General features: G+C 42.6%; 1 protein-coding gene across 11 annotated transcripts in view; it reads left to right on the top strand.

The window, feature by feature from the left end:
* Positions 1 to 20,370, top strand: part of LOC125893038 (DNA-binding protein SATB1) — a 67,473-nt gene extending 47,103 nt beyond the window's left edge. For all 11 annotated transcript variants that reach the window (XM_049583473.1, XM_049583479.1, XM_049583477.1 and 8 more), the window contains 2 exons: positions 15,908 to 16,117; positions 18,756 to 20,370. In XM_049583473.1, the coding sequence (XP_049439430.1) occupies positions 15,908 to 16,117; positions 18,756 to 19,382 (837 nt within the window). In that variant the 3' untranslated portion in view covers positions 19,383 to 20,370. The remainder of the gene's footprint in view (positions 1 to 15,907; positions 16,118 to 18,755) is intronic.
* Positions 20,371 to 24,674: the final 4,304 nt, after the last annotated feature.

Here is a 24,674-nt window from a genome sequence, read left to right on the forward strand (position 1 = left end):
AAATCATCTAAAATTTTCAGGACTTTGATTTAGTGTGGGACGAGATCGCAGTTTGACTTATTTAGATTTATGCTGTGGGCAGACAATTCTGTCGTGATTTACGTCCCAGAATTGAAGTCAGTCCAACAATATGAATGGAATTTCTTTCAGTGACCAGTCTTTTGTCCCTTCCATGCATAGAAGCATTACATTTCCATGTTATATTATGTTGACAGTAGTCAAGCTGCAACAATTACTAGTCAACTAATCGATTTATTGATGGACGGAAATTAATCAGTAGCGATTTTGCTAGTCATCAATCATTTGTTATTTGTTAAAACCAGCTTCTTAGATGTGGGTATTTGCAGCTGTTGTCATTTGCTGTTTTATGTCATTGTAAATTGGATATGTTTAAACTTCAGCATTAGTCTCAACACATTTTATTAACCAACCAATTAAGGAAATCAGTGAAAATAATAGTAGTTTCAGCTGGGAGGTGTGAGCACTGACTTTGCTACGTCCCACAAGTTCTTACAGCTTTTTTTACTAATAAATAAACAAAATAACATGTCAAGACAGTAAATATTGTGACACCTATTTTCCTTTGCAGAACAATACAACGCTACACCTTCTGAATTCATGTTTATGTCTTCCATCGAACAACGACTAGCTTAATTTCCTTGTTAACTTGTCGTCAAACACGCTTTATTAAAACTTGATAGAAAGATAAAAATCACCAAAACCATTTCGGTAAGTCCTTCTACTCTTTTCACAATCACCAGCTCTAGTTGTATGGAAATAAAATGACAATTCATCCACTTAGATGTGAAAATATGCTGGCTCTACACGCTGTTTTTCTCGTGTCATCCTCTGCTCAATGAGAAGCGACTCTGACCATTATATTAAGCAAAATAATATGACAAAAATCGCCCAAAAAACCCTAATTCAGCCAGTCGCGATTGCCGATATATTCATCCAATTTCCAGAATGTTAGATTGTCGGTCAGGTGAGCTACTAATAACTGCTTGCTCCAAAAAAGACATTGGTGTCACTGCTGGAACTGAAGAAATTATGATTTTATGTGCCTAAAGAGTGTTGCTGGGAAAGAATTTTTTTGCTAGGATATTAATTGTCGAGTACCTCAGTGTTAATTGTTCATTAGCTTATTATAGTGCGACTCAGTCAGCCAGGAAGAATGGCAAAATGTATTCTTAAATGACACGTTGTAAACGACAGCTTAAGTCCAGAGAGCTTTGCAGCTTTGCAGGAAGAAAATAACACCATCCAAGCCTTGGGTAGAGCGCCATGCCAGCAGAGACTGCTGGTACTGAGCTGGGGAGTGCAGTGTAGATGTGGTTGGTGATGAGGATGGAGGATGGGCTGGACTGGCAGGATGCCCATATGGGGTCCAGGGAAATAATCGTGGGGGGAGGGTGGGGAAGAGGCCTCATCACTGAGGCTGGCACCGGCCTGTCAGCTTGGTGTGCAGTTCAACCTCTGCCTCTTCAGCTCGGCTTAGGATTTCCCAGCATGCTTACGCAAGCACAGGATCAGGTGACCAGGATCCGTTGGTACCAGTCCCATATACATGCGGGGCTATGTGTGCATCAAGTCGTGTTTCTTAGTGTATGTTGTATTTGTGTGTAGCGTGTTTGCCTCACTCAGAGAGAGGCAGATAATGCAGCTGAGAAGGGAAGGAGAGCAGTGGAGACAAATAAGGGATGTAGAGTTGAAGGAGGTCATAGGCAGCAGTGGTCCCCTGGGTGGAAGAGCAGTAAACAGGAGTTTACTGATTGCTGCATGCTCCACTGAGTGTATGCTTAGGTGTCTGTATTCACCATATATAGATGTGCGTTTGTGTGTGTGCTTGTCTGTGCGTTTAACATGGGTTTATGTGCAGGCACATTTGAATGTGTGTGTTTGTGTCTGTTGGTGTGTGTTCAGGGGGGTTCCTGGAACGCAGCCATCCCGTCCTCTCTTAGGGCTCGTAACCACAGCAGGCCTCTGCCACCCCTTAACTGCCCCCCCTTCCTCCCTCACATAGTCAATGTTGCATTTCAATCACTCTTTTACTGCCACATATTCAGAGTAGTAACTATAGAGCAGTGAATCTAACCCAAGCCATATTACTTTATCAGATTGATGCTCGCCATTTCACTTCAAGTCTGGGCATACGTATTTTTTAAGTAATCCATGCAGCAGCTCTGATTTATTAGGACAGATATTACATTTAGTCATTGATAAAATCAGAGCCATTATTCATGATCCATTCCTCAATGACTCAAACTGATCAAATGCTCCAAGAATGCTCCATCTCCATTTAGCTTCAGGAGATGTCAGACTTGGAGAAAACAACTGTGTGTTACTGGTTCAAGTCCAGCGATGGCACTGCCAGAAGTAGCTATATTTGCCAAACAGCCCATTTCATTTTAGCCTGCGGAGGTGCAAGCTATGATCTGGATAGCCTGAAGTTGATGTCAACATTATTAACTGGCTCAGTAGGGCTAGAGCGCTATCTAGCAAGCTACTATGCTTTGTTTTCATTCACATTAACAGGGGAGGCTTGCTGTGTTGGCTAGCCTGGCAGAGAGGGCGGCTAATGTTCAGTTGAGCGATGGGAGGTTAGCCGAGGGTGGGGCGGGAGCGGGTTGGGGGCATTCCTTTGACACGACTTTTATGTCTAAACATCTCCGACACTTCCTGAGAGGAATTGCGCAACGGATGGAATCAGAGTCCCCGCTGTCATAAAACAAGCACCCTGGGAGTCCTGCGCACCACGGGGCTCAAAGCCCTCCGACTCCTCAATGACCAGAAGAGTACAGAACGCAGTCACCGCCACCAACACCGCCCTCTCTCCCCATCTCTCTTTCTCTCTTTCGCTCGCTCATTCTCCCCTGGAAGAGGCTACGCTAATTAGCCAGGCTCTAATGAGACAGAATGGCACTGATCTGGTCCGCCGCTGCGCCACCGGGGGGGCCGGGCGGGGGGGCTGGTGCAGTAGGGGAGAGAGGGGAGAGTGAGGGGGGAGGTTGGTGTATGCCATCTGTCACCCTGCACCCGCCTGGCACGGCAGTCCCTGGAGTGGAGGGTGGTGTTGGGGGGGGAGTGAGTGCCTTGTTGGTCTGGAGAGGTGGGGGAGTGGGTGGAGGTGGGTGGGGGCGGGTGGGTACACTGATATGAGTAGGAAGGGAGGGTGACAGAATAACTGAAACTGCTTCCTTCGTGTTTGGAAAATGACTAATTTCCTGTTACGGGTGGAATCCGCTTAGTGGTCGTACATGTTTTATGGGGGCTTGAACTCTTTTTTAATCTCAGATATTTAACACATGACCCACCCGACCAGACCAGAACGACACACACACACGACACACACACCACCTCTATCATTCTGCTCCATCCAATGGCTGCGTAACAAGAGGGGCAGATGGCTGACCTTTTGGGTGTCTGTTTCTGGATTGTGACCGTTCAGAGGTTTGTCTGTTACTGAGAAGCCACTTGGGGTCAGTGCGTTAGAAGTCATGTTTTGCATAAAGAGTTGTGTACAAATGGCATTAAATGACATACTAGGGTGGTAAAATGATACAGTGAAGATGTTATCAGACACTTTTTAATATCAGGATCACCTAGGGGCTGTGTGTCGCCGCGGCACAGTGAAATTTTGCTCCACTTCTCTTAACTTTGTGTGCGATGGCAGGGCCGGCGTTTAGACGTCTTTATGTTATTTTTTGTTTGTGAACTCACAGCTCTCCACACCTCTCTCTCCCTTAAATTAGGCAGATCAGAGCGAGCATATCGCAAACCCCGAGGGATCTAAAAGGGCCATGACTGTTTATTAATTGATTTATTTATTTATCTCCTGTGCCTGCTTGGTTATTAGGTTGCCATGGGAAACAGGCTAGGCCAGATCCTCTCTATTATTAAAGACACAATTTCTTGAACTGGAGACCCAGCTGTCTGAATAATTAATTTAGCGAATGAATTATCTTGCAAACGGTAAGTCTTCCCCTCCCTCTGAAATGAGCCTTTCTCTTATTGTTTAATGGACAGTGGAATTCCCACCAGCCTGTGTTCTCTCCACTGCCTGTTTCATCGAACCCTCCTCCTCTTAGCAGGAGCCCGGGGTCTCACTGAGCATGCCCAGAGCACTTTGTGTCTCTCATGCCATCTCTCTCACTTACGCCTTACATGCCACCTCTCACCCCATCTGTCTCCGATTGCACAACCCACTCCCTCCTCCTCGCCTGCCTCCTACCCTGCAGTCCAAACTAGGAATCTGCCCCGGCTGTCAGGACTCCAAATCGTCTCTTCGTCATCACCACTAATGCCTTATTATAAGACTAATGTTTTCTACTGTGGAGCAGGTGTCAGCCAGTTTACTAGTTAACTGAGCTAGCACTTTGCTAATCGTTCAGTAGCCCTCTCTGTATGAAGAGTTCTCAAGACCAAACCTTACCGGCCACATGCCTAACCTTACTGGTGCTCACCCTTTGCCAGCTTGTTAGCAGATGCTACCCTTGTCCCAGTGACAGGCACAGTATTTTGCTAGCTCTTTCCTTTCTGCAAATGTTCGCTAGCTAACCCTCTCCCACTGTCTCCACTTCTCCTGACAGACCACACAGGGCTTGTTCTGAGGCCCATTCTCGCTAATCTGATCAGGCAGGCAAATACGCCGGGAAAAGCGCTTTAATGATCCCCCTAATTACCTCAAGTCAATACCAACTGTATTATTAGACTCGGGGAAAATATTCCATTAGGGTGCCCCCCGTGGGAGTCCCCCCTGTGCGCGCTGATGTCACGCGCTGCGCGCCCCCTACGCTTGTAATTAATTTTATTTACACACTCAGGAATGCACAAGGTCGCACCTGCAGCCCGGAGCCGCCCGACTCGGCCCGCCTAATCAGATCTGTCATAATTATCATTCTGCATGCTTCTGACACACGCCGGGAAATATTTCAATTTAACTACAGCCACTAGCTCCGGCAGATGCAGTCTGAGAGAGAGTGTGTCTATGTGAGTGTGTGCATACAGGAGTGTGTGTGGCTGAGTGTGGGGGAATTGCATGGGGAGATATTAGGACCTATCCAAGTGCTCATGCTGGTGCTTGTGTGCACTTGGTTTTGCTAGCATTATTTGATCTCTCCCTGTCTTTCACAATCTCCTCTCTCTGTCCTTATCTCTCTGTCTCTGAGGGAGACTTTCCAGCTTCCTCACTCTATCTACATCATATTCCTCAGTCTGTTTTTTTTAAAATATACTGCATAAATTGGAAGGAGGAGGATATATAAGTTGCCTTTTCAGCCATGTACAGAGAGAGATTTGAGATTGTGTGTTTACTTTGTTGCCACTTGTATAAATACTCTATTTTAAGTTCAAGATGAATTTCCAAGTTGAACAAGACACACAGCCACAGCGCTGAATAAACAACTGCATACGAAGACTTCTATTTCAGAGCACTTTTTGGGGATGAAAATTTGTTCAGTTTCATTAGTATCTGAAGCAAACTTGTAGGCCAATTAAGAACACTTATTTAGCTGACACAGACAATTTGCAGGTTCTCTGCTATTTCAATCCCTAATTCAATAAGATCAGTCATGATTTATCAGCTTAATTACGCTTTGATATTAGCAATTAAACCCCAGCTTTGAATTAAATCTCAATCAAGCTCTTATAATTGATGGAATCAGACTGCATGTAGGTGCTTTCTGTGTTTGTAATGTTGCTGCCGTTGTTGTTTATCTGCAGCTCATCTTCAGTGTGTTTGTTGTCTTCTGTGCATTCATCCTCCATCTGCCTCAGCAATATTGAACAGAAAAAAGATTATAAACAAGAGGTAAATTTGTGGTGGGAGAACAGTGTTTGAACACTGAGTGTAGCTGTGCAGACAGTGCCGCCACCCAAATATCAGCCCACCACCAGGCTAAACTAGATTACGCTGCAATTTCAACAATACTAATATTTGATACAAAGAGGCACATGTACTGTAGCATCATCAGCGACTCGATTTTCAGCCATTTTGTACTCGTAAACAATCTGAGGTGCTTTAGTGGACAGAGAGAACACAATTTCACTACAATGTGATATCGACTGATATTTAAAGCAATTTTTTTATGTTCTGGCGAGATATGCTTCGATAGTACTGTAGAGAAATACTGAATGTATGAAAAAAATTCGAATTTATAGCATATTCAAATTAGATTTGTTCTCTTGTCTATTTACTACTGTTGAGCAAGGCACTTATCCTGCTGAGAATCCAACACAAGTGGACTGTGATTGCACTGGGGAACTCCTGCCATTGTTACTACGCGCTGTGCATTCGTGTGTGGAGAACTTTGCTGGAAAAGAACAAAACGTGCAGTTAAAAAAAGACGCTGTAACCACACAGATGTTTAATGTGCTCCATTTTAGATGGACTGGTCATTTGCCTTTGGTTATTCTTTATGCTCCATCTGCCTCTGTTTGGTTGCTCGAAAATTCCCCACACACTTTATTGGTTCGGCAGCCATGACGTAAACTGCCACACAGGACTGGTTGGTATTGTTTCTGGGAGCAAGTGCTGACACAGAGAGGGCCATTTCCTGCACAGTCATGCCTTGCCTCCACAATGTGTGTCGCGTTAGCTGTCAGTCTGTTATTGTTGTCAACTCGTTTATTGTATCTGGAGAGGTCGCGACCCCCTCTTCAGAAAACGTTCACTGTTTGGCTAAGACTTCTCCATGTCGCAGCTCGAATAGAGATTAATTGTTTGGCATGTATGATTCAGACTGGCAAATTTCTCTCCTAAAGCTCAGCCACTGACATCCTCACAAAAGAGGATAGTGACACAATCTGGCAACCACAATCTGGAAAGCATCCACTCTGACAAGACATCAGAGTCATATCAACGTGATTTAATAATAAAAGAATATTTTTTAAAGGCAAGTTCCAAGTGATTTAAGATGACTCAGTTTTTAATCCTCAAAAGCTTTCCTTAAGAGAAGAGCAGCTTCATGATTGGTACATACGAGAACTAGAAATTTCATCATCCATTACTGCGGACGCATCCAGCCGTCCTTAGGGCCTATCTGTCATTTGAAGAAGATGCCCGTTTGATCCATCTGTTTTGTTGTATGCCTCCTTCTGATTACTCAGGACCAGCGTGTGAATTGGAATCAGAGGGAGAGGTTATGAGAAATGATGCGGAGGTAAATAAAAACGTGGCTTAACAATACATTCAACACTTTGATCGCCATATGGTGAAGAGCCCTGAACAAATTATATTTTTAGAAAAATGTTAATTTCCTTTAGCTGTATGTTGCGTTCACATGGAATCAGGCAGACGGAAAACAGTTCCTGGACAGCACGGGAAAAACAAACAAACTTTGTGATGGAATGGCAGAATGGTCTAACGAAACACGCATTACTACGTGTTGCAGTGGTGATGCAGTATTGTTTACAAATATATATTAAATAAAATTATTTTGTATCTATTATTCTGTGTAATTTTTCTACCAATGTCCAGTAATCGTCCAGATCAACTGTGTTTTTGTTTTGTGTGAAGGAGCTACGTAGCATTTGGTTGTAAATTCTGTTGTGGAGGACGGCAAAAAGTTAAAATATTTTACCTTTAAATGACAACGCTGTCAACCCTTAACTAATTTTACCATGCCGCTTTTGTCCACTTAAAGTAACGTTTGCCTTGCTGTCTACTGTCTCCTCGATTGCATGTGAATACAGCATAACTAATTCTTATCTTACAACAGAGTTACTGCAGGGGAGCCGCCAGATTACTGTTTGAGAATTTTAGTTTTAATTTGATTTGTTTTTCGTCCAACAAATGATTAGCAAAGCTACACTGGCCTATTCATAAAAAGGACATTTAATTTACAGTCCACAATGAGACACTAACTGTCACCCATAAATCCTCATGCAATCATGTGAGCTAGCTAATGCTAAATCACTGTGCGGCACTTATCTATCACGGCAAGGTGAACTAGGAAGCTAACATTTATTTCTATTGAAACATAATGGCCGTTTTCATTTTGTAACTTTCCAAGCAAGAGACTCTGACACACCGTCCACCTCAGAAACCGCCGGATGAAAGTAGGTGGCAGCAGTCGTAGTTAAGGCTAATGCACTTAGCCACGCTACAACAGCTGCTAACTTACAGTTATCTCAAGTGCAACTCAATTTTATACAATACGTGCAGTAGTAGGGTCCCTGCTCCGCCTCTCTTTAAGCTAAGGGGTGATATAAAATGTTTAACATCTTCATACCTTCTGTTGTTTGTTGACGTCCACACATGAATTGCGATGGTGAGTTCGTGACCGGTGGGTCTCCAGTTTGAGTTCCCAGAATTAATGTGATTGAGTGGATTTTTGCTTCTGCATTGAGCTTTTTCAGATGATCCATAGACATGGTCCTCTTCTATTCCTCCTCTCAGGACATGGAAACTACGTAGAGACGCCATCACAAATCCAACATGTAGAATGTCAGGGGAAAAAAAGGCTCAATAATCTTCTTTTCAGTAACGCTAGATAAATTAGTGTTTTGTGATGTAGCAAAGCCATTTCCAGGGCAAAAACCTTCTCCTCACTGCAAGTGAATGAACGAATGCAAACACGATTACTTTGGATATAATGAATGCACAGCTCTGTAATCTTCTCCTTTCGTTTAGCGAGACAAATTTGTATGTTAAGATATTGCTAGCAGTCATTTTCAGTGCAAACCTTGCCCTCGCCGTGACCATCTCCCCATCACGTAGCCAGTGAAAGAATATAAACACGATTACTTTGGGTATATAACCCAACACAACCAGCATTATTCATCCAGTGTTGCAGTGTGGCTAAGATAATCAACGGGTTAAATCCTACGTTGAACCATAAATTAATTCTATCCTTGAAGCATTGATGATGGGACCACCAGAACACCTCCACAGAGGAGCATAAATTTGGCTTAACACTCCATAAAAACACTAAGTAGACTTTTCTTTGGGAATTTGGGCCTTTGCTCACCTGACCCATTATCTGATGAGACAAATGGCAGTTGAATCATCCCTGTAAGTTATTAGTTCATTCCAAGGCTCATGGTATCCCTGTGTAAAGTAATTGTAGCACAGCATGTTGAGAAAACAGCTGCCTCTGGCTGTGTTAAAGAAGAAACTGAATAAAGACACTTACAGATGAATAAATAGGCTGTTACAGTGTTGTGGTTGGTGTGGGAGCAGGGTACAATGTGTTTTTCACTATATTTTTTAGCACATCGTCGCTGTCCTTCCAATTTCCATTGCAGTTCAAGTAAGGCCACTGACCCTATTTCCATCTTCCTCACACAAAGCCAAAGATTACGTGTAAAGTCACTCAGATTTACATATAAAGACTTATTCTCCCTAAAAAAAATCTGGCCCTGAATTTTGCAGTCAATTATTGCTTATTGTTGCGGGAGATTCGCATATGCCCGAGCATCAGGAGCGTTTCAACACTCCACCATCATCAGCAGATGGGCGTCCACCATGGCCTAATGTTTTTACAACACAGCGCACGTTACCTTGCGGGGTGAACGCGCACGTGCAGCCGCCAGTTTGGCTTGCTCAGGGAGGAGAAACGTGTTATCGGCTGCATTTATCTGCATAGTGTTGTCTGCCAGTGCTGGGCCTCTGCCAGGTTCAAGGAGGAGGAAAGACAATAATGCATTGTCTTCCCCCTACTTTTAGCTCCCTCCCTTGTTCAGACACAGAAGAGGTTTGTCTGCTGCCTCTGAAACAGTCCTGTCCTCCAACCCGCCAGCCACAACAATGGCCACAATCATTTTTTCATCTGTGATTTTTTTTTCTTCATTTTTGATGTGTCATCTTGGCTTTTCCTTTTTCTCCTCTTCTTTTTTTTTGTCCAAATGGTCCAAGATCAAATTGTACTCCATATACTCGTGTTGTCTGTTTCTGGGGTTGAAACTGAGGCTTGATTTTTGGTCACGCAGTAATCGGAGGAAGGAGGGGGGAAAAAACTCAAAAGGCAAATTGATGGACATCTGTTGGCTTATTTTATTTATTTATTTTTGCAGTGGCCGAGGTCAGCCTGATGGGGCTGATAACAAGCAAATGAGATTAGAGGGAAGGTGTTGGCCAGGCCGTGGGACAGACCCCACTGTCTGTCTGTCGCTCATCTGTCTGTCTATTTCACCCTGTCTCACAGCAGAGCCAGTTGCTCATCAGCATCTCTCTGAGCCTCCATGTTGGGTGTGTTTGCAGTGGTAGTTTGGTGGTGGATGGGTTGGGCGGTGAATACCATGCTGTTCTCTGACAGAGCGGGCCTATGCGCTTATTGGCAGCTTGTGACTGCAGCACTCACATACACGGTGTACCACATTGCATAGCTGGGTGAATCTCGCGCATGAATTCAACTATTGTGTTGGGAGGAAAATATTTTTATCAGAACACCCGGTTGCTATTTATACCAGGAGTGTACAATGGCCTGCTGAAGAGTTTATTACCCTTTTAATTTGGCACCTTATGACCCCAGAGCCCCATTAGCCTCTGGTCAGATCTGTGTCTGCTGTAAAACAAGAAAAGGCTGGTGGGCCTTGATTGCCAGTCCCGTTGTTTGAAACTAATTAATAATTAAGCAACGATGACCTAGAGGCAGCGGATTATTGTGCAATATTGTCGCAGGTGTGTGCCAACATAGCAAGATAATCCTTTGCCTGTCAGTACTTATTGCTCCGATGAACCTGTTTGCAGCCTCTGTGAGAGATGTATTTAGCATCAAAACAAACTGGCTTTCCAGTTCACTACTTACTCTGTGGTTTCTCAGGTAATCTAGGTTGGGAGAATGCATCGCTTTGCTTCAGTAGGTCAACTGAAAAGCTTATCAGTACTAGCTTCCAGTATATATTCCTTTAAACATGTAGTAAATTTGATTTCTATCCATCATGGTCCAAATTGGGGCTGCAGTTATTTTCATTATCAGTTAATCCAGCAATTATTTTATGGACTAATTGGTTGATTATTTTGTCTATAAAATGCCAAAAAAAGTCAAAAATGCAGATCACAACTGCCTTAATATGAGGCTGACATGTTACAGTTCCTTGTTTTCTCGGACCAAGGGCCCAAAATACAAAAATACTCAATTTACAGTGATATAAAATCATCGGTATCAGCCATAATTGCCTTGCTGACATCGACCTGTCAACAAAGATGACATTCACCGATGGTAGTGGCTGATGTTTTTCTGACATGGCACATTAAACACAGTAAACTCTCTATCAACACGCATGCACCCTGTTGTTTCCATGGTAATGCTACATTGTTAACAACAAATCGGTGTTAAAATCGGCAGGAGAGCTAGTTAGCGTTAGCTGTTAGCTGTAAGCAACCAGTGGCTGAAACAAAAAAAGCTAACGGAGGTTGCAGTGAGTTACAATATGATGCATTCAAATTCTATTCAGGAAAAGTTAGTACTGAGCGAAGGCAAATTATAATGCTCAAATAAAATCTTGTAAAATATAGATTTTGCAAGAAACATGAATAAAGACAGTTTGTTGATGTTTTAACAGTGTTTAATCGCTCGTTCAACGATAGTGTAATGAAAGGCCGAATGACTTTAAAACAGTTTTTATGATGAGGATTTATTTGGTTTCCTGACACAAACTGATGGAATAAATAACAACAAGAACACAAAACAAACAACAACAGATACAAAAAAAAATGTGGGCACCCCCAACATAATTTTATTTATTTATTAATTTAACCTTTATTAAACCAGGAAGTCCCCTTGAGATTGAAGAAGAGACCTGGCCGAGGTAGCAGCCGATCAAAACACATTGAAAATACAACATAAAATACAAAAATACACAATAAAACAACAATTATTCAAACATAGTGGCCTCTTAAGAAAAACAAGCACATGTCTCTGTCACCACGTTTGACATGTTTTCTTGTAAAACAATCAAAATTTCGGACACTTTTTTAATGGACTTACACTTCAGTTTTTGTTTCAGAGGTTTTTAAATTCAGATAAAAATTAGTGGGACAAAACAAAAATAAATTGAAGATGCATCTTACCACGAGAACAAACAGAGTCCAAAGTAATTGCACAGAATTCTGAAGATGTCTTTACGGCTAACGCGTTGGCAAACAATCGTTTTATCTTTATCACTCAGCAGACGCAGAGCAACATGAGCATCCTGGCCAATCTAAGTCCGTCATTCACTTCTTAACCAGACACTCATTTACTCTGGCCGTCTGCTGCTCTGTGCTGGGTTATCTGTTTGTCTAACATGGTTTGATAAATATGTCTGCCTGTGGTTTTTGTAGTGATAGTTGATTAGAAGTGTGAGACTAAACCATACAATCTGAGTCATATCTTTGTAAAATTAAAAAAAAAGTTAATACTGCGGGTTTGCTGTTAGTGATAATTATCTATCCCGTCAGTCATCGCATGTATCACCAGTCTGGTTCCTGTCACTGCAGTACTCTGTGGCCTCGATGGTTAAACTGCGACATGATAAAACATATCTTGACTGAACACGAGTTGTTGTCAAACACAAGTGAGTGTGTACTGTGTTGGCCGACAGATAGGCCTGTTCTGAACTACCTGTTCTGTTTATTTATAGAGTGCCCTTAATGATCTTCAACAAAACACAGAGTACACTGGATTGAAGAGCCCTAGATTTTTGTTTTCTGGACCGTGTTGGAACACTTTAGCGGCAAGGGCAGCAAGTTCCATGATCCAATCAAGAGCGGTTGGTGCTTGTCAGCGGCGGTGGAGAGGCTCCACAAATTACGTTAAATAATAAAAGGGGGGAACAGGTTTGCAACAGTATGCTGATGTTGAACATAAAATCTTGGTTTAGTTGTTCTTTGGGAGGAATTTTTATGTGTAAGTTAATTCTAAATCAAATATATTTCACTTTACACTTCAGAGGAAATGTTTTATGCCGTCTAGTATATCCTAGTTTTTTTTATTTCACCGTTTACTGACAACACGGGAGTCAAATCGCCAACTTCTCTCACTCCCTCACTGTCTCTCTGTCTATTTCTCACCATCTCTCTCCTGCCTTTATCCCCGCTGCCTCTGCCTGGCCTGTGGAAGCAATGCAATTAGACAAACACAAACAAAGCTCTTGAAACTGCCATGGAAAATGCTGACTGTCCACTGTCCACAGTGCTGGCCGGGAGCAGCGCTGCTAACTGCTGTTTGACGTACATCACATGGAAAACGTTTAGCAAATGTTCATGTGATTCTTCCCTCCACATCTTCTACAAAAGCTGAATGTCAGCTCCAAAAAAAAAAAAAAACTGCACAAACGCAGGCAGCAAAGTAAAAAGCCACAGAAACCAACATTCGCACTTGTGAACTAATAAACTCTCTGTACTTTATTTCATCAAATGGACTTCCTGGCATTGAAATGGAGTTCACGTCGTGCCTTTGTTTGATTGGCTCTGCTACTTTGGGTTTAATCCTGCTGGTTTTGGGAGTGTTTGAGTTGGATTACTCCATCGTTGGGCCGGGGTACAGTTTCTCTGGCTTTGACAAGATGGTGTGTGGTGGTTTGTGTGTGTCTGTTTGTGTGTTTGCGGGCTGTGTGTGTGTGCGTGTGTGTGTGTTCTCCCTCACTACCGAATCAGCTGAAACCACAGACAGCCCAACTGGAGCGCCGTCCAAATCCCTCTGCATGCAAATTAAAAACGCAACAATAAACGTGGCAAAGGAACAAGGTGGGCACGCAGGCTTTATGGCCCCCTCTACCCGCTCTCCTCCCTCTCTCTGCCTCTCTGTCTTTATGTCTCTCTCCCTCTCTTTCTCCCCCCTCTCGGCTTCCTCCAAAACCCCTCCTGGGTTTGATGTGGCTTATGGGAGGAGTTGGAACAGGGGACAACCAAACTGCTGAGTTATCTCTTGCATGCAGTGTGGCGGCGTGGCTCTGCCCTCTGTGTGTATGCATGTGTGTGTGTCTGTGTGCGGACCAGCAGCGCGGTGTAATCCTGTGGAAATGAAAGGTGCTGCCGCGCACTGGCCGGGAGATTACAGCGCCGCTCTGTCACGGTGCCAGGACAGACTACCCGGCTGAGCGAGTAGCCCTCTGTAACACACATACACACACACACACACACAGTCCCACTCACACACCTCGCTGCTTCTCTTTGACGCTGTGTTTCCTCCTCGCTGGTTTCACTCCCCGGCCGTCCCTCCTTCTTCATCCACTTCTGTCCCTTTACAGCTCTCTTGTAGCTTCATCCCCTTCTCCCTCCCTCCCCTCCCCCGACTACTCTTCGCTCTCCCACACAGCACTACAGTGTGTTATTTCCCGTCACTCTTACTCACACACGCGCTGGCCCGCTGAGGTTTAGGTCATCACGTCTGAGGCTGAGAGACCACGTCACTGAACCCCTGCAGAGCCCTTCTGTCTGTGCAGTCGTGAATCCTCAGTTTGTCGCTCAGCTCCGTGAACAAACACAAACACGCATTTGAATCCTGTAAAACTGGAAAGACCTCAATCGCCCAAACCAAAAGCCCAAAAAGGACTCGCAAGAATGGAAATAAAAGAGGACATGGTCGTAGAGGTTTAAGGTTCATTTATTTGTCATTTACACCACACACACACCACATTTATTTAATTAACGTGTTCTTCATTCCCTCAACTGATTAATGTATGTTTTTTTATATATAGAAATGTCTGAAAATTGTGAAAAGTGAAGGTAATAGTTTCCCAGACTCAAAGGTGACCAATCATCAGTCCTAAAACAAGCACTATTTAGTTCACTATCCTATAAGACAAATAACTGCAGCAGATCCTCAGATATCAGACAGTGTTCGGAGCTTTTGGCTTAAAAATGTGCCTGAAACAACTGATGGATGATCAAAATAATTTGCCGATTTGTTAATCACTTCCATTCAAATCAACATAATTCAGAGTATCTTCTAATAGTGATATGTAATTGGAAGGCAAATGTATGCAAAGTAACATGTAAATGAATGTCTGATGAGTGCTCCCTGTTGGGGTTAAGTGAAATGAACTGTGATCTGTGTCATGTCAGACATTCAAAACAACTTCTTTCACATGTAAAACAAAAACTTTAGCAACTAATTTTGATTTAGTTTTTAATTACGATAATCATGTCATCGTAAAAGCCTCTGAAGTGATATCTGTCACGTTGCTAAAGTGTAATTCTGTGCAGTTGTGCAGCTTTAACTCCACTACAAGTGAGTTCATGCTCCCCTTTGTCCCGCACTTTCAGTAACGTGTCACTCTCCCATTGAATCTTTCCGTCATCAAGGTCAGACTCATTGTGCACCCATTGTATTGATCAAATAAAGCGTTTGTGATTGTAATTGTCCCGTACTGTTCCTCAGCTCTGTCTTTCATGGCCCTCTGCTGGAGTGTTTCAAACATGGGAGTCACTTGCCTCCTCCCAAGGGTGCTACTCAATATGCGAGTGTGTGTGTGTTTCTTGTCACGTTAAATTGTTCCTTCCTGCTGTGTTGCTTGACCTTGGCTAATTCACATCTTCGTCTTCGGCTGTGGGAGAAAAACATACTAACTGCAGGTGCAGCCACTGTGAAACAATGGGGTGTTTGTGTTTGTTTTTACTATGATTCGTAAGAAAGTGTTTTGCAAAACTTTTGTTTCATATTAATTACTTTCATTATTTGAAATGTTGTTACGCTGGATCTTTTTCATCGTAGTACTTTAATGCTCTCCTGAGAACATTTGGGTGTGCAAGTGTTTTTGTTAACACCAGGAAAAGCATATTTAATAATCTGGTTCTCCTCTTAGGTGAAGCACTGTGGTGACTGTGAACCAGTTTTGGGCCTAAAATTAGTTTAAACACTCTCAGAGATGCAGCCAAATGTAAAACTATTCATAATACATTCTTTTGACCCGTGCTCATGTGAGTCACGCTTTACTGACCTTCTCTTCCTCTCCTTGTGTCTCCCTCTAATCCCTCCCTCAGGGCTGGCTCTGTGAGCTGCTGCGTTGGAAGGAGGATCCGTCTCCGGAGAACCGGACGCTCTGGGAGAACCTCTCCATGATCCGCCGCTTCCTGAGCCTCGCCCAGGTGGAGCGCGACGCCATCTACGAGCAGGAGAGCAGCGCCGGGCAGCAGCAGCACCACAACGAGCGGCCGACGCACATGATGCACATGTCCACGGACCAGCTACAGGTGAGCGTGACGGCATGTGTCCCAGACGTAATGAGCTCACGTATGATGATGCCTCTGAAACAACCTAAGACAGACACTCCAAAGTACTTGGAGATTTGTGTGTGTGTTTGTGTGAGAAATAAATGTATTTATTAGATATTATTTTCACACACTTTACAATGAGAAAGCTTGCATGCATGGATACACACATACATAACGGCTGAAGGCTCTAGAACCAAGCTGGCAGATGGTGATGTGAGCTGGATTGCAGAAGAGGATCTCAGAGTACAGGAGGGTGTGTAGATATGAAGGAGTTCAGACAGGTAGGACGGGGTTTGATCATGACTGTGAGAAGCAGAATCTTGAAAGCGATGCGATATTTAAGAGGAAGTTGGGTGGTATTTTTGCTGGTAACGATCCAGGAGGCTGAACTCTGGACCAACTGGAGTTCATGCACCGTAATAATCTCAGACCCCTACTCTGTTATTCATGTTAGAACCAAAACGTTAGCAATTATTTTGACATTCAATCAATCACTGAAGTCAAGTTTTTTAAGACAAAATGCCAAACATGTGCTTGTTCCAGCTTCTGAAATGTGAAGATTTGCTCCTTCTCTTTATCTCATGTGACAGTACACTGAGTATGTTTTGGGTTTTAGGGTGCTGGTCAGATGAAACAAATATAAGAGGACATCAACTTTGGATTTAGGAAATTGTGATAAGCATTTTTCCCCTGTTTAATAGAATCAGTGGTACTTATCTTACAGCAGCAGGGTGCCAGGTGTCCCACCAGTGACTTTTTAACTCACAATAAAAATAAACTGATCCACACCGAGATTTTTTTTATAATTTGACTGTAAATACGGTGCTGGAGTGCATAAAAAAAGCATCAAAATAGAGCTTTTTTGTCGATAAAAAGTACCATTGAGGATCCCCCGGCCCCCCCAACAAAGGTGTCCTCAGATGCTAGGGACACCCCTGCATACACCTGACCTGCTGTGAGTGGATTAGCCTCTTGGTACAGATGAGCGAGGGCAGCAAACATTAAAAGGTTGAAAACAGTCACTTCTTTATTGTATATTCTGGTAAGTGTTATATATGTGTGATTATAAACTGGCCCCTCGCCTCCTTTTAATTTACAAAAGAGGCCCCCAGGCAAAGCAACTTGAGTTTCTCTGGACTTAAAGATGAATCAATCAGTCGTGATAATGAAATTGATTGTTAAACGTTACCCATATTCCTGTACTCTCTCCTGTTAAACCTCTGCTCACTGTGTTTGTGCGTATTTCCCTGCTTTCTCTGCATCAAAAACAAATAAGTAAAAAACATAATTTTCCAGCCGTTCATTTCATCTTAACTAATCTTTCAGGAATTCTTAATAAACAACACTTTGGAGTTTTTATGAACTCTCGTTAATTAGAAACACAGCAACAATTAAAAGTTCCTACTTTTCACCGAAAGCTGTTTTCAAAGATATCATTAGCCTGAACTTATTTAACAGAGCCGCTTTATACAAGACATCTGGCAGATGAATAGAAAATAACACACAGGCTCGCTTAACGGTCGAAATATCTTAATGAAGTACAATAATACTTCTATTAAAAGTCTGTGCCACAGCTGAGTGGTTGATTAGTTATTTGGTTACTTGGAGACATGGCCAGGGTTTCACAAAGGCTGCCATTTACTGGATATAAATAAGGTAATAGGATTTCTTTTACAAATCAGTTTCAGCAGCAGATAAGGAATGAGGGAATTTTGTGCATACTTTGCATGCAAACAGAAATGGCTGCAGATTGATAAAATAGGATTATTTCTGATTTAATGGTGCAGTTTGAAACTGTCCATACGAGACTGCTGTTTAAATATTTCGTGCCGGTCCTCCACTAACACGATACATTAGCCAAATTAGCTCCCATTCGCTCAACAAGAACTATCATGGCTCAGTATATTGGTACAGTAAAATCACATCTTTGGGTGCATTTATGCAGCTGGCAAACAGAGTCCCTGCAAAGTGCTGTTTTGCAAACTTCATTATGAAACACCTATTCTACAGTGTCTGACTCAGAAATGAAAATAAAAGAGCACCCATTTTGCGGGGTCAATAGGGACCACGAGTTGCCCACTCACTCCCTCTCCAACCACACAATGAGACATTTTACGAGTAATGTGTCATGTGTTTACACTAACGGGATTCTGACGGCAGAGTGAAAGCCATCGATAGCATTCTCACACTGCGGCAAATCAGCCAGACCATCGCAACGTGAATTGTGCACAGGGAGCTTGTTTATCACTGCCTGGCAATAGAGCCTGATAAGCAGCAGAGGCTATAATAGAGAGGCCAGTTTCCCACTGTGTGTAGGGCTGAGTGTGTCTTTTGAGTTCATGTGTGTGTGTGCGTGTGTGTTGCCTCTCCCCCCACAATGAGAGACACAATCTCCCTCTACCAAAAAAGGAAAAAAAATCATATCTGCAGAACTGATTACATTCACTGAGATATTACATGGAAAATTCCTTCAACCAAGTGCCTGTTCTATACACAGCGGGCCCATTTTTCCTCACAACTCAATTGATTTTAATGAAAGGCCTTATTAAGGCGCCGATAAGTGTTCACTGATAACATCCCCGTCTCCTTTCTCTTCCCCCTTTTTTTCCCACTGCAGGCTCCGCCGCCCCAGTCACAGCAGCCCTCCCAACCCCTCTTGTCTCAGCAGCCCTTGCAGCAACTGCAGCCCACCACCGGCCCCCGGTTGCCGCCTCGCCAGCCCTCCACCGCCTCCCCGGCAGAGACGGAGGACGAGGGCAGCCGCGGAGGGGGCATCAAGTCCCGCACCTGCGGAGGGAAGATCTCCCTGGAGGCCCTTGGCATCCTGCAGAGCTTCATCCAGGACGTGGGCCTGTACCCTGACGAGGAGGCCATCCACACCCTGTCAGCCCAGCTGGACCTGCCCAAGCTCACCATCATCAAGTTCTTCCAGAACCAGCGCTTCTACATCAATCATCCAGCCAAGGCGCCCAAGGAGCCCAGCAACAACAACAACAACAACAACAACAGCAGCAGCAGCAGCAGCACCGCAGCCACCACCAACACCAACACCAGCAGCAGCAGCAGCAGCAGCAGCCCGGCCTTCGAGGAGGAGCTGACGGACTTCAGGGAGAGCGGAGAGCTGCTGAAGGAGCTGGACGACAGCACGCAGACCAACAGCACCATCTTCTCCATCAAGATCGAGGAGCAGCTGGCCCGAGGCGCCGAGGCCCAGTCAGAGTCAGAGCACGAGGCCAAGGAGTAGGACTCTCGCCCGTCTGAACACATACCGAGAGTTTTCTTGTGCACACACACAGACTGGTGACTGTGCTAAATGTACCGCTCTGGCCGACACAGAACCACCACACTGCAAATAAAGAAAAGTAGTGTTTTTAATCAGTACAGCGTCTGGACTATATGAGGAGTGTTTATATATATCAGACTGACTATGTGAAGTGAGTGCTCACACACTGGAAAGCCCATTTCAGACTCAAGTACTACTTTTTGGATTTTGTAAAACTTGTATTATTCACTGTAAAGACTGATGCATCATTTAAATAATCTGCACAAAAAATTATTCTAAGTATGTTGCCGTGGATATTTGCTGACTGCACTCTATGTCTGTTGTTTTACACTGACTTACTTTATCTTTTTGAGCTACTGATTATATTTAAAAAGAAAAAAGTCCCCCTGGAGTTTGCTAGGACTTTGATAGGTGTTTACGTATGTGATGTTTAACTGGATTTGTTTTCTTTTCTTTTTTTTTTAAAATAGCAAATGAAATCAAGGACCAAGTGGTTGACAAGGCCTTAATTATGAGGTATCAAGTCTGGAGCCTGCTGGCAGATTAGTTATTCTTTTAAAAAGCGCATAATGTGATTATGGATCACTCCAAACTCTGGAGCGCGATCACCCAGCCCAGGTGAATCTCCGAGAATAGCTCAGTCTTTACATATTATTTGTTAGGGAGGAAATATAAATATATATATATAGACATTATATTGTAACTGTAAAAAAAAATACAGTCTTAAAGAAACTATGCCAACAAATGCCTTGTACTATACGGCACTGCCGATGTTAGATTATTTTGCAAAACCTTTGTCACTGTAACTCTCTGAATTGCCACACAGTTAGAAATGTGAATTACACCATGTTTATGTTGTCCGACATTATTTATTTGCAGTTCATGCAGTGTTTCTGATGTAATTACTTTTTTTAAAAAGTTTATGTTGCGTAGAGCTTTTTTTAAAATTCCACCGACCTTTTTTCTATTTATAAATGTGGTTTCGATGGGCAGTAAAAACAAAAAGTGTCTTAAACGTTTTAAATGGAGAAATGTGCTTTAAAGGTTGCCTATAAAAAGTGCTGTATGTCGAGCAACTCATGCTACAAGCTTCACAATTAATGTTGTATGCAATTTTTACTATCATGCAAATAAGCTTAGGTAAAATGACTAACCTATAGAACACCTTAGAGAGAAAAACATATGCAATCTGTATGAAAATCGATGTCTGCGATGTGTCTTCCTTTGGTTAACAATCCAATTCAAAAAGCTATTCCTGTATAAATATTCTGTATAAAAGTGTTTCTTTTTTATGAGTTTATTTCAATGAGAACACCAGTTATTTTGTTACAACTGACTGTTTTATAAGTGTTTCTCGGTTCCTTTCTGCAGAAATGTTCTAACTAGAAGTGGTTATTGATTGTTAATTACACAATTAAACTGTTTGTATTGTACCACAGATTTCTTGGCATTAACTTGACCAGACTCTTTTGACACCAGAGTGGGATCTTTTTTTTCCTCCTCTGCAAACAAAAGACGAAACAATGTGAATTGTTTTTAAATCTTCTGCTAAGAGATATCAACTTCCAGACTCCTCCAGCAGCAGTCACTGAACACGTTATTTGTAATAACTGTAAATATCACATCTTATGAATCATTGATTGTTTATTATTGTAAATATATTTGAAGTTTGTGCAAGAGCTCACCATACAAAAAAAAAAATCTGTCGTGCCTCTTCCTCTCAGACCGACTGTACCCCGGGGCTCTTCTACTGCATCTTCACTTCTCCTGCTGAGTGTATCTGAAGCACCTGTGAAATCTGAAATAAATAAATGTTAGGTGTGAACACCTGTAATAGCAAAAGCCCTCTGCGGGGAGTTAAGATAGAAAACAGCACAGGTGTCCTGACCTCGCCGTGAACCCCAGGTGAGGCCAGGTGTCTGCACCTTTAGGAAATTACCCTCACCTGTTAATACCCTGCGATATGTGCCAGCCAGTCTGGGCCGGCGTTCCCTTGATGTTTCTGCTCTTTTTTTTTTTTCTTTCTTTTTTTTCATGAATAAAAAGCCAGAGTGTAACAGTGTGTGTGTTCAGAGGAAAAGAAAATCACATAAAACATGTACAAGAAGTGTCAGACGCTCTCTGGGGGACGACACATGTCAGGAGGTAAAAAAAAAAAACCGAGACATGACAAAGTAGAGAGGCGCCATTAAGCGTCATTATTTCCAGATTTTCTGACATTACAAGTGACTTACTCACTGACAAACAGAGGTGAAGGCACCAACAAACAACAGGAACTCCAGCGTAATGCTCCTCTTCATTATCACTGTTTTCACAAGGATCAGCCATATTTGCCTCAGACTTAGGAAAGGTTTTTCTACACAGATGGCTAATACTTCCCTAGAACAGTGGTTTTTGAATTTAGAGGTGGCCACAAGAATTTTCCTGATGCTCTCTGAGGCATAGAGGGAATTTTAAGATTCAGGAACACAAAAACCACTGTCCACATTCAGCTGTGAAAGACTTTTCAGCTCCTTTTTTAGTGGATGACGAGCTGAACGGGATCAAAAACCGCTGTCTCCCAACCAGAGAGCTCCAGTTCTGTGCTAAACGCTGGAGTTTCGCCACGGGTGGGTATCATGGGTGATTGCTCAGAGAAGACTGGCAACAGTTTCTAAACTCCGTCTCCATTAGGCTGTTCGCCGGCTCTCCACGGCATCAAACGCACTTCAAAGACTTTCCCCAGATGTCAAAATAGAAATCATAATTACGACAAGAATGGTGACTGATGAATCACTGACTCTGTTACCCCGGGCTCCTCATGCTGTTGCTTATTTTAAAAAATTAGCAGGCTACACAAGATAAGTTTCCCAGAAAGCATTCATAGATGATGCCACATCATGCTGCGGTGGGAGAGAAGGGAGAAAAAAAGGCCGAGCAGATACAGAATCTTCTTGTGATATTTGTAGAAATATTTTATGTCGTGGCAAATAAACAGTTTCCACATAAAAGCTCCAGTTGGTGCATGTGGCCTGCTGAGGTTTGGGTGGAGTTACCGAGGCCAAATAAAGCTTCATTTTAACTCAGTCAGATTTGCAGATATGTTGACAATATTTAGCTGTCAGAGGAGGCACATGGCTGTACGCGGAAATAATAAAAGAGGACATGCACTTCATTTAATCCATTAATAAGTCACATTTAAAGGAAAATCATTTATATCATCACTGTTCAGGAAAGAAATGTGGGTGGAAATTTTGAACAGTGAGCGCTTTGCCTCGTGTTTGTAAAAATCAGCGTTGGAGGGTGTAATCAGCAACACTGCAGTATAAAATACTGCATTATAAGTAGATTCATGCATTCATAAAGTCACCAGTGTAAAGGCACATAAATATACTGAGCACAATGTATTTAAAGTGTAGGTGTAGATTAAGGAGAGGGTTTCAGGGGACGTGTCCGCTTCAATATTTAGAACATGTGCGTTTGTCTCCCCCAGTAAAAACATGAAGATAGCAGAGGACTTTTATTTTGACAATATTAAAGACATCTACAACATTAAGTGATGCAGAAAGGGCACAAATTGGTGCAGAAATAATTCAACAGAATGCAGAAAAATTAAGTGTTTGATGCGCAATATGATGACGAAGAATAGGGAGTGCTGCACCGGGTAGTTAGATGTAAAAAAAATTAGGTGCTCTTAGAGGTTGGGCCGTTTCGACTAGAGTCTTCATCAGGGTGTCACACAACTCTCTACTTGAAACGCTAGTCGAAACTTTTACACTGAGTGAGCCGGCCTGTCGCTGTTTTCTATCTTTAAGTGATGCTCAATTTATTCTGGCGGCAAACCTTTAAAAACCCTGTTACATATGTGTCCCCTCCACAATGTCAAAATGACACTTGCCGCCTTACTAATGTACTTATAATGCAGAAAATATATATAATCATACACCATATTATTGCATCGCTAATATTGGTATATTAATTCATAAGTAGCGTTTCAATGTTGTAACTGTGGTGGAGCTAATTTAAAATATTCTGTATACTTTTGGGTAGTTTAATGTATAATACTTAAGACATGTTTTGTTTGTAAAATCTTAATCTGTAAAGTAACTAGTGATTTATGCTGTCACATCATAAATGTAAAGAAAGTACAGCATTCCCAAAATTGAAATTGTAGTGGAGTAAAAGGTCAAGGTCAAATTTATTTATTGAGCGTTTGTGCCAAAGTGCTTTACAACAAGCATGATTGAGCAAAAGGATTATCATGAGATAAAGGGACATGCACAAATACACAGTGCACACGCATACGCACACATGCAGACAGTTATATAAAACATGTCGAGAATGACTGCAGGGGTGCGAAGGCAGAAAAACTACACCATGGCATTTAATAGAAATATTCAAGTCCAGTTAATTAAAATAGAGTACCTCAGTAAATGTACGTCATCCTGCCGCTGGTGAAATGCTCAACAGACTCGGCACTAACGTGACAATCTGAAACCAAACAGCAGTGATGAAATACTTAAGTCAAACTTTTATCACTTCTAATAGGTGTAAGTTATTCCGATAATGTGCTTTTTTTTATTGCGAGGATGCACATCTGCAGGATGGACACATTTAAAGAACGTATACATGCTCCAGTGAACACAAACCCCCAGAGTGCTTATGAAGATGTCAATCAACGGTGCACATTAACACTTCACAGATGACTTGAGGGAATACTGGAGAAACAGGAGTTTGGGCTTTATGAATCCAGATTTCAAGTGAGCATCATATTCTGCGTGTGTGTGTGCATGCGTGTTTGCGTGTGTGTTTTTCCAGCTTGTGTTGTACATCACTTAACAACTCTGAAAGAGGTGGTCTGAAACTCGTCTCTCTGCCAGACTGTCAAGTGTCTCACTGTTGGGTAAACCAGGAGAGGAGCGGCTCACGACTTGGCTCGGTCCCTTGCGGTTTTTCTGTTACATAATCCGTCACATGTGGTACTTAAGCCAGCATTAGCACTCATCAGCCTAATATACAACATTCAACAATTAGTTAAAGAATGTTATAGAATCATGAGGATGATGTGAGAAGTGGACACGACATAAACAGGAGCTGAGGTGCAGGAGAACTCAGACATGTTGTCCTTGTGGGGAACATTTGTTCCGACATGTGATGAGGAGTATAAACTTTCCAAGATCAAGAGAAGCATCTGAGCAGTTTTAGACGGATGGACTGCGCGCCTGGTGACATGTGATCAGTTGTTCCACAGCTGTTCATTTTCCTTCTTTTTTG

Source organism: Epinephelus fuscoguttatus, linkage group LG8 (genome assembly GCF_011397635.1).
Source record: "Epinephelus fuscoguttatus linkage group LG8, E.fuscoguttatus.final_Chr_v1".
Taxonomy (NCBI): Eukaryota; Metazoa; Chordata; class Actinopteri; order Perciformes; family Serranidae; genus Epinephelus; species Epinephelus fuscoguttatus.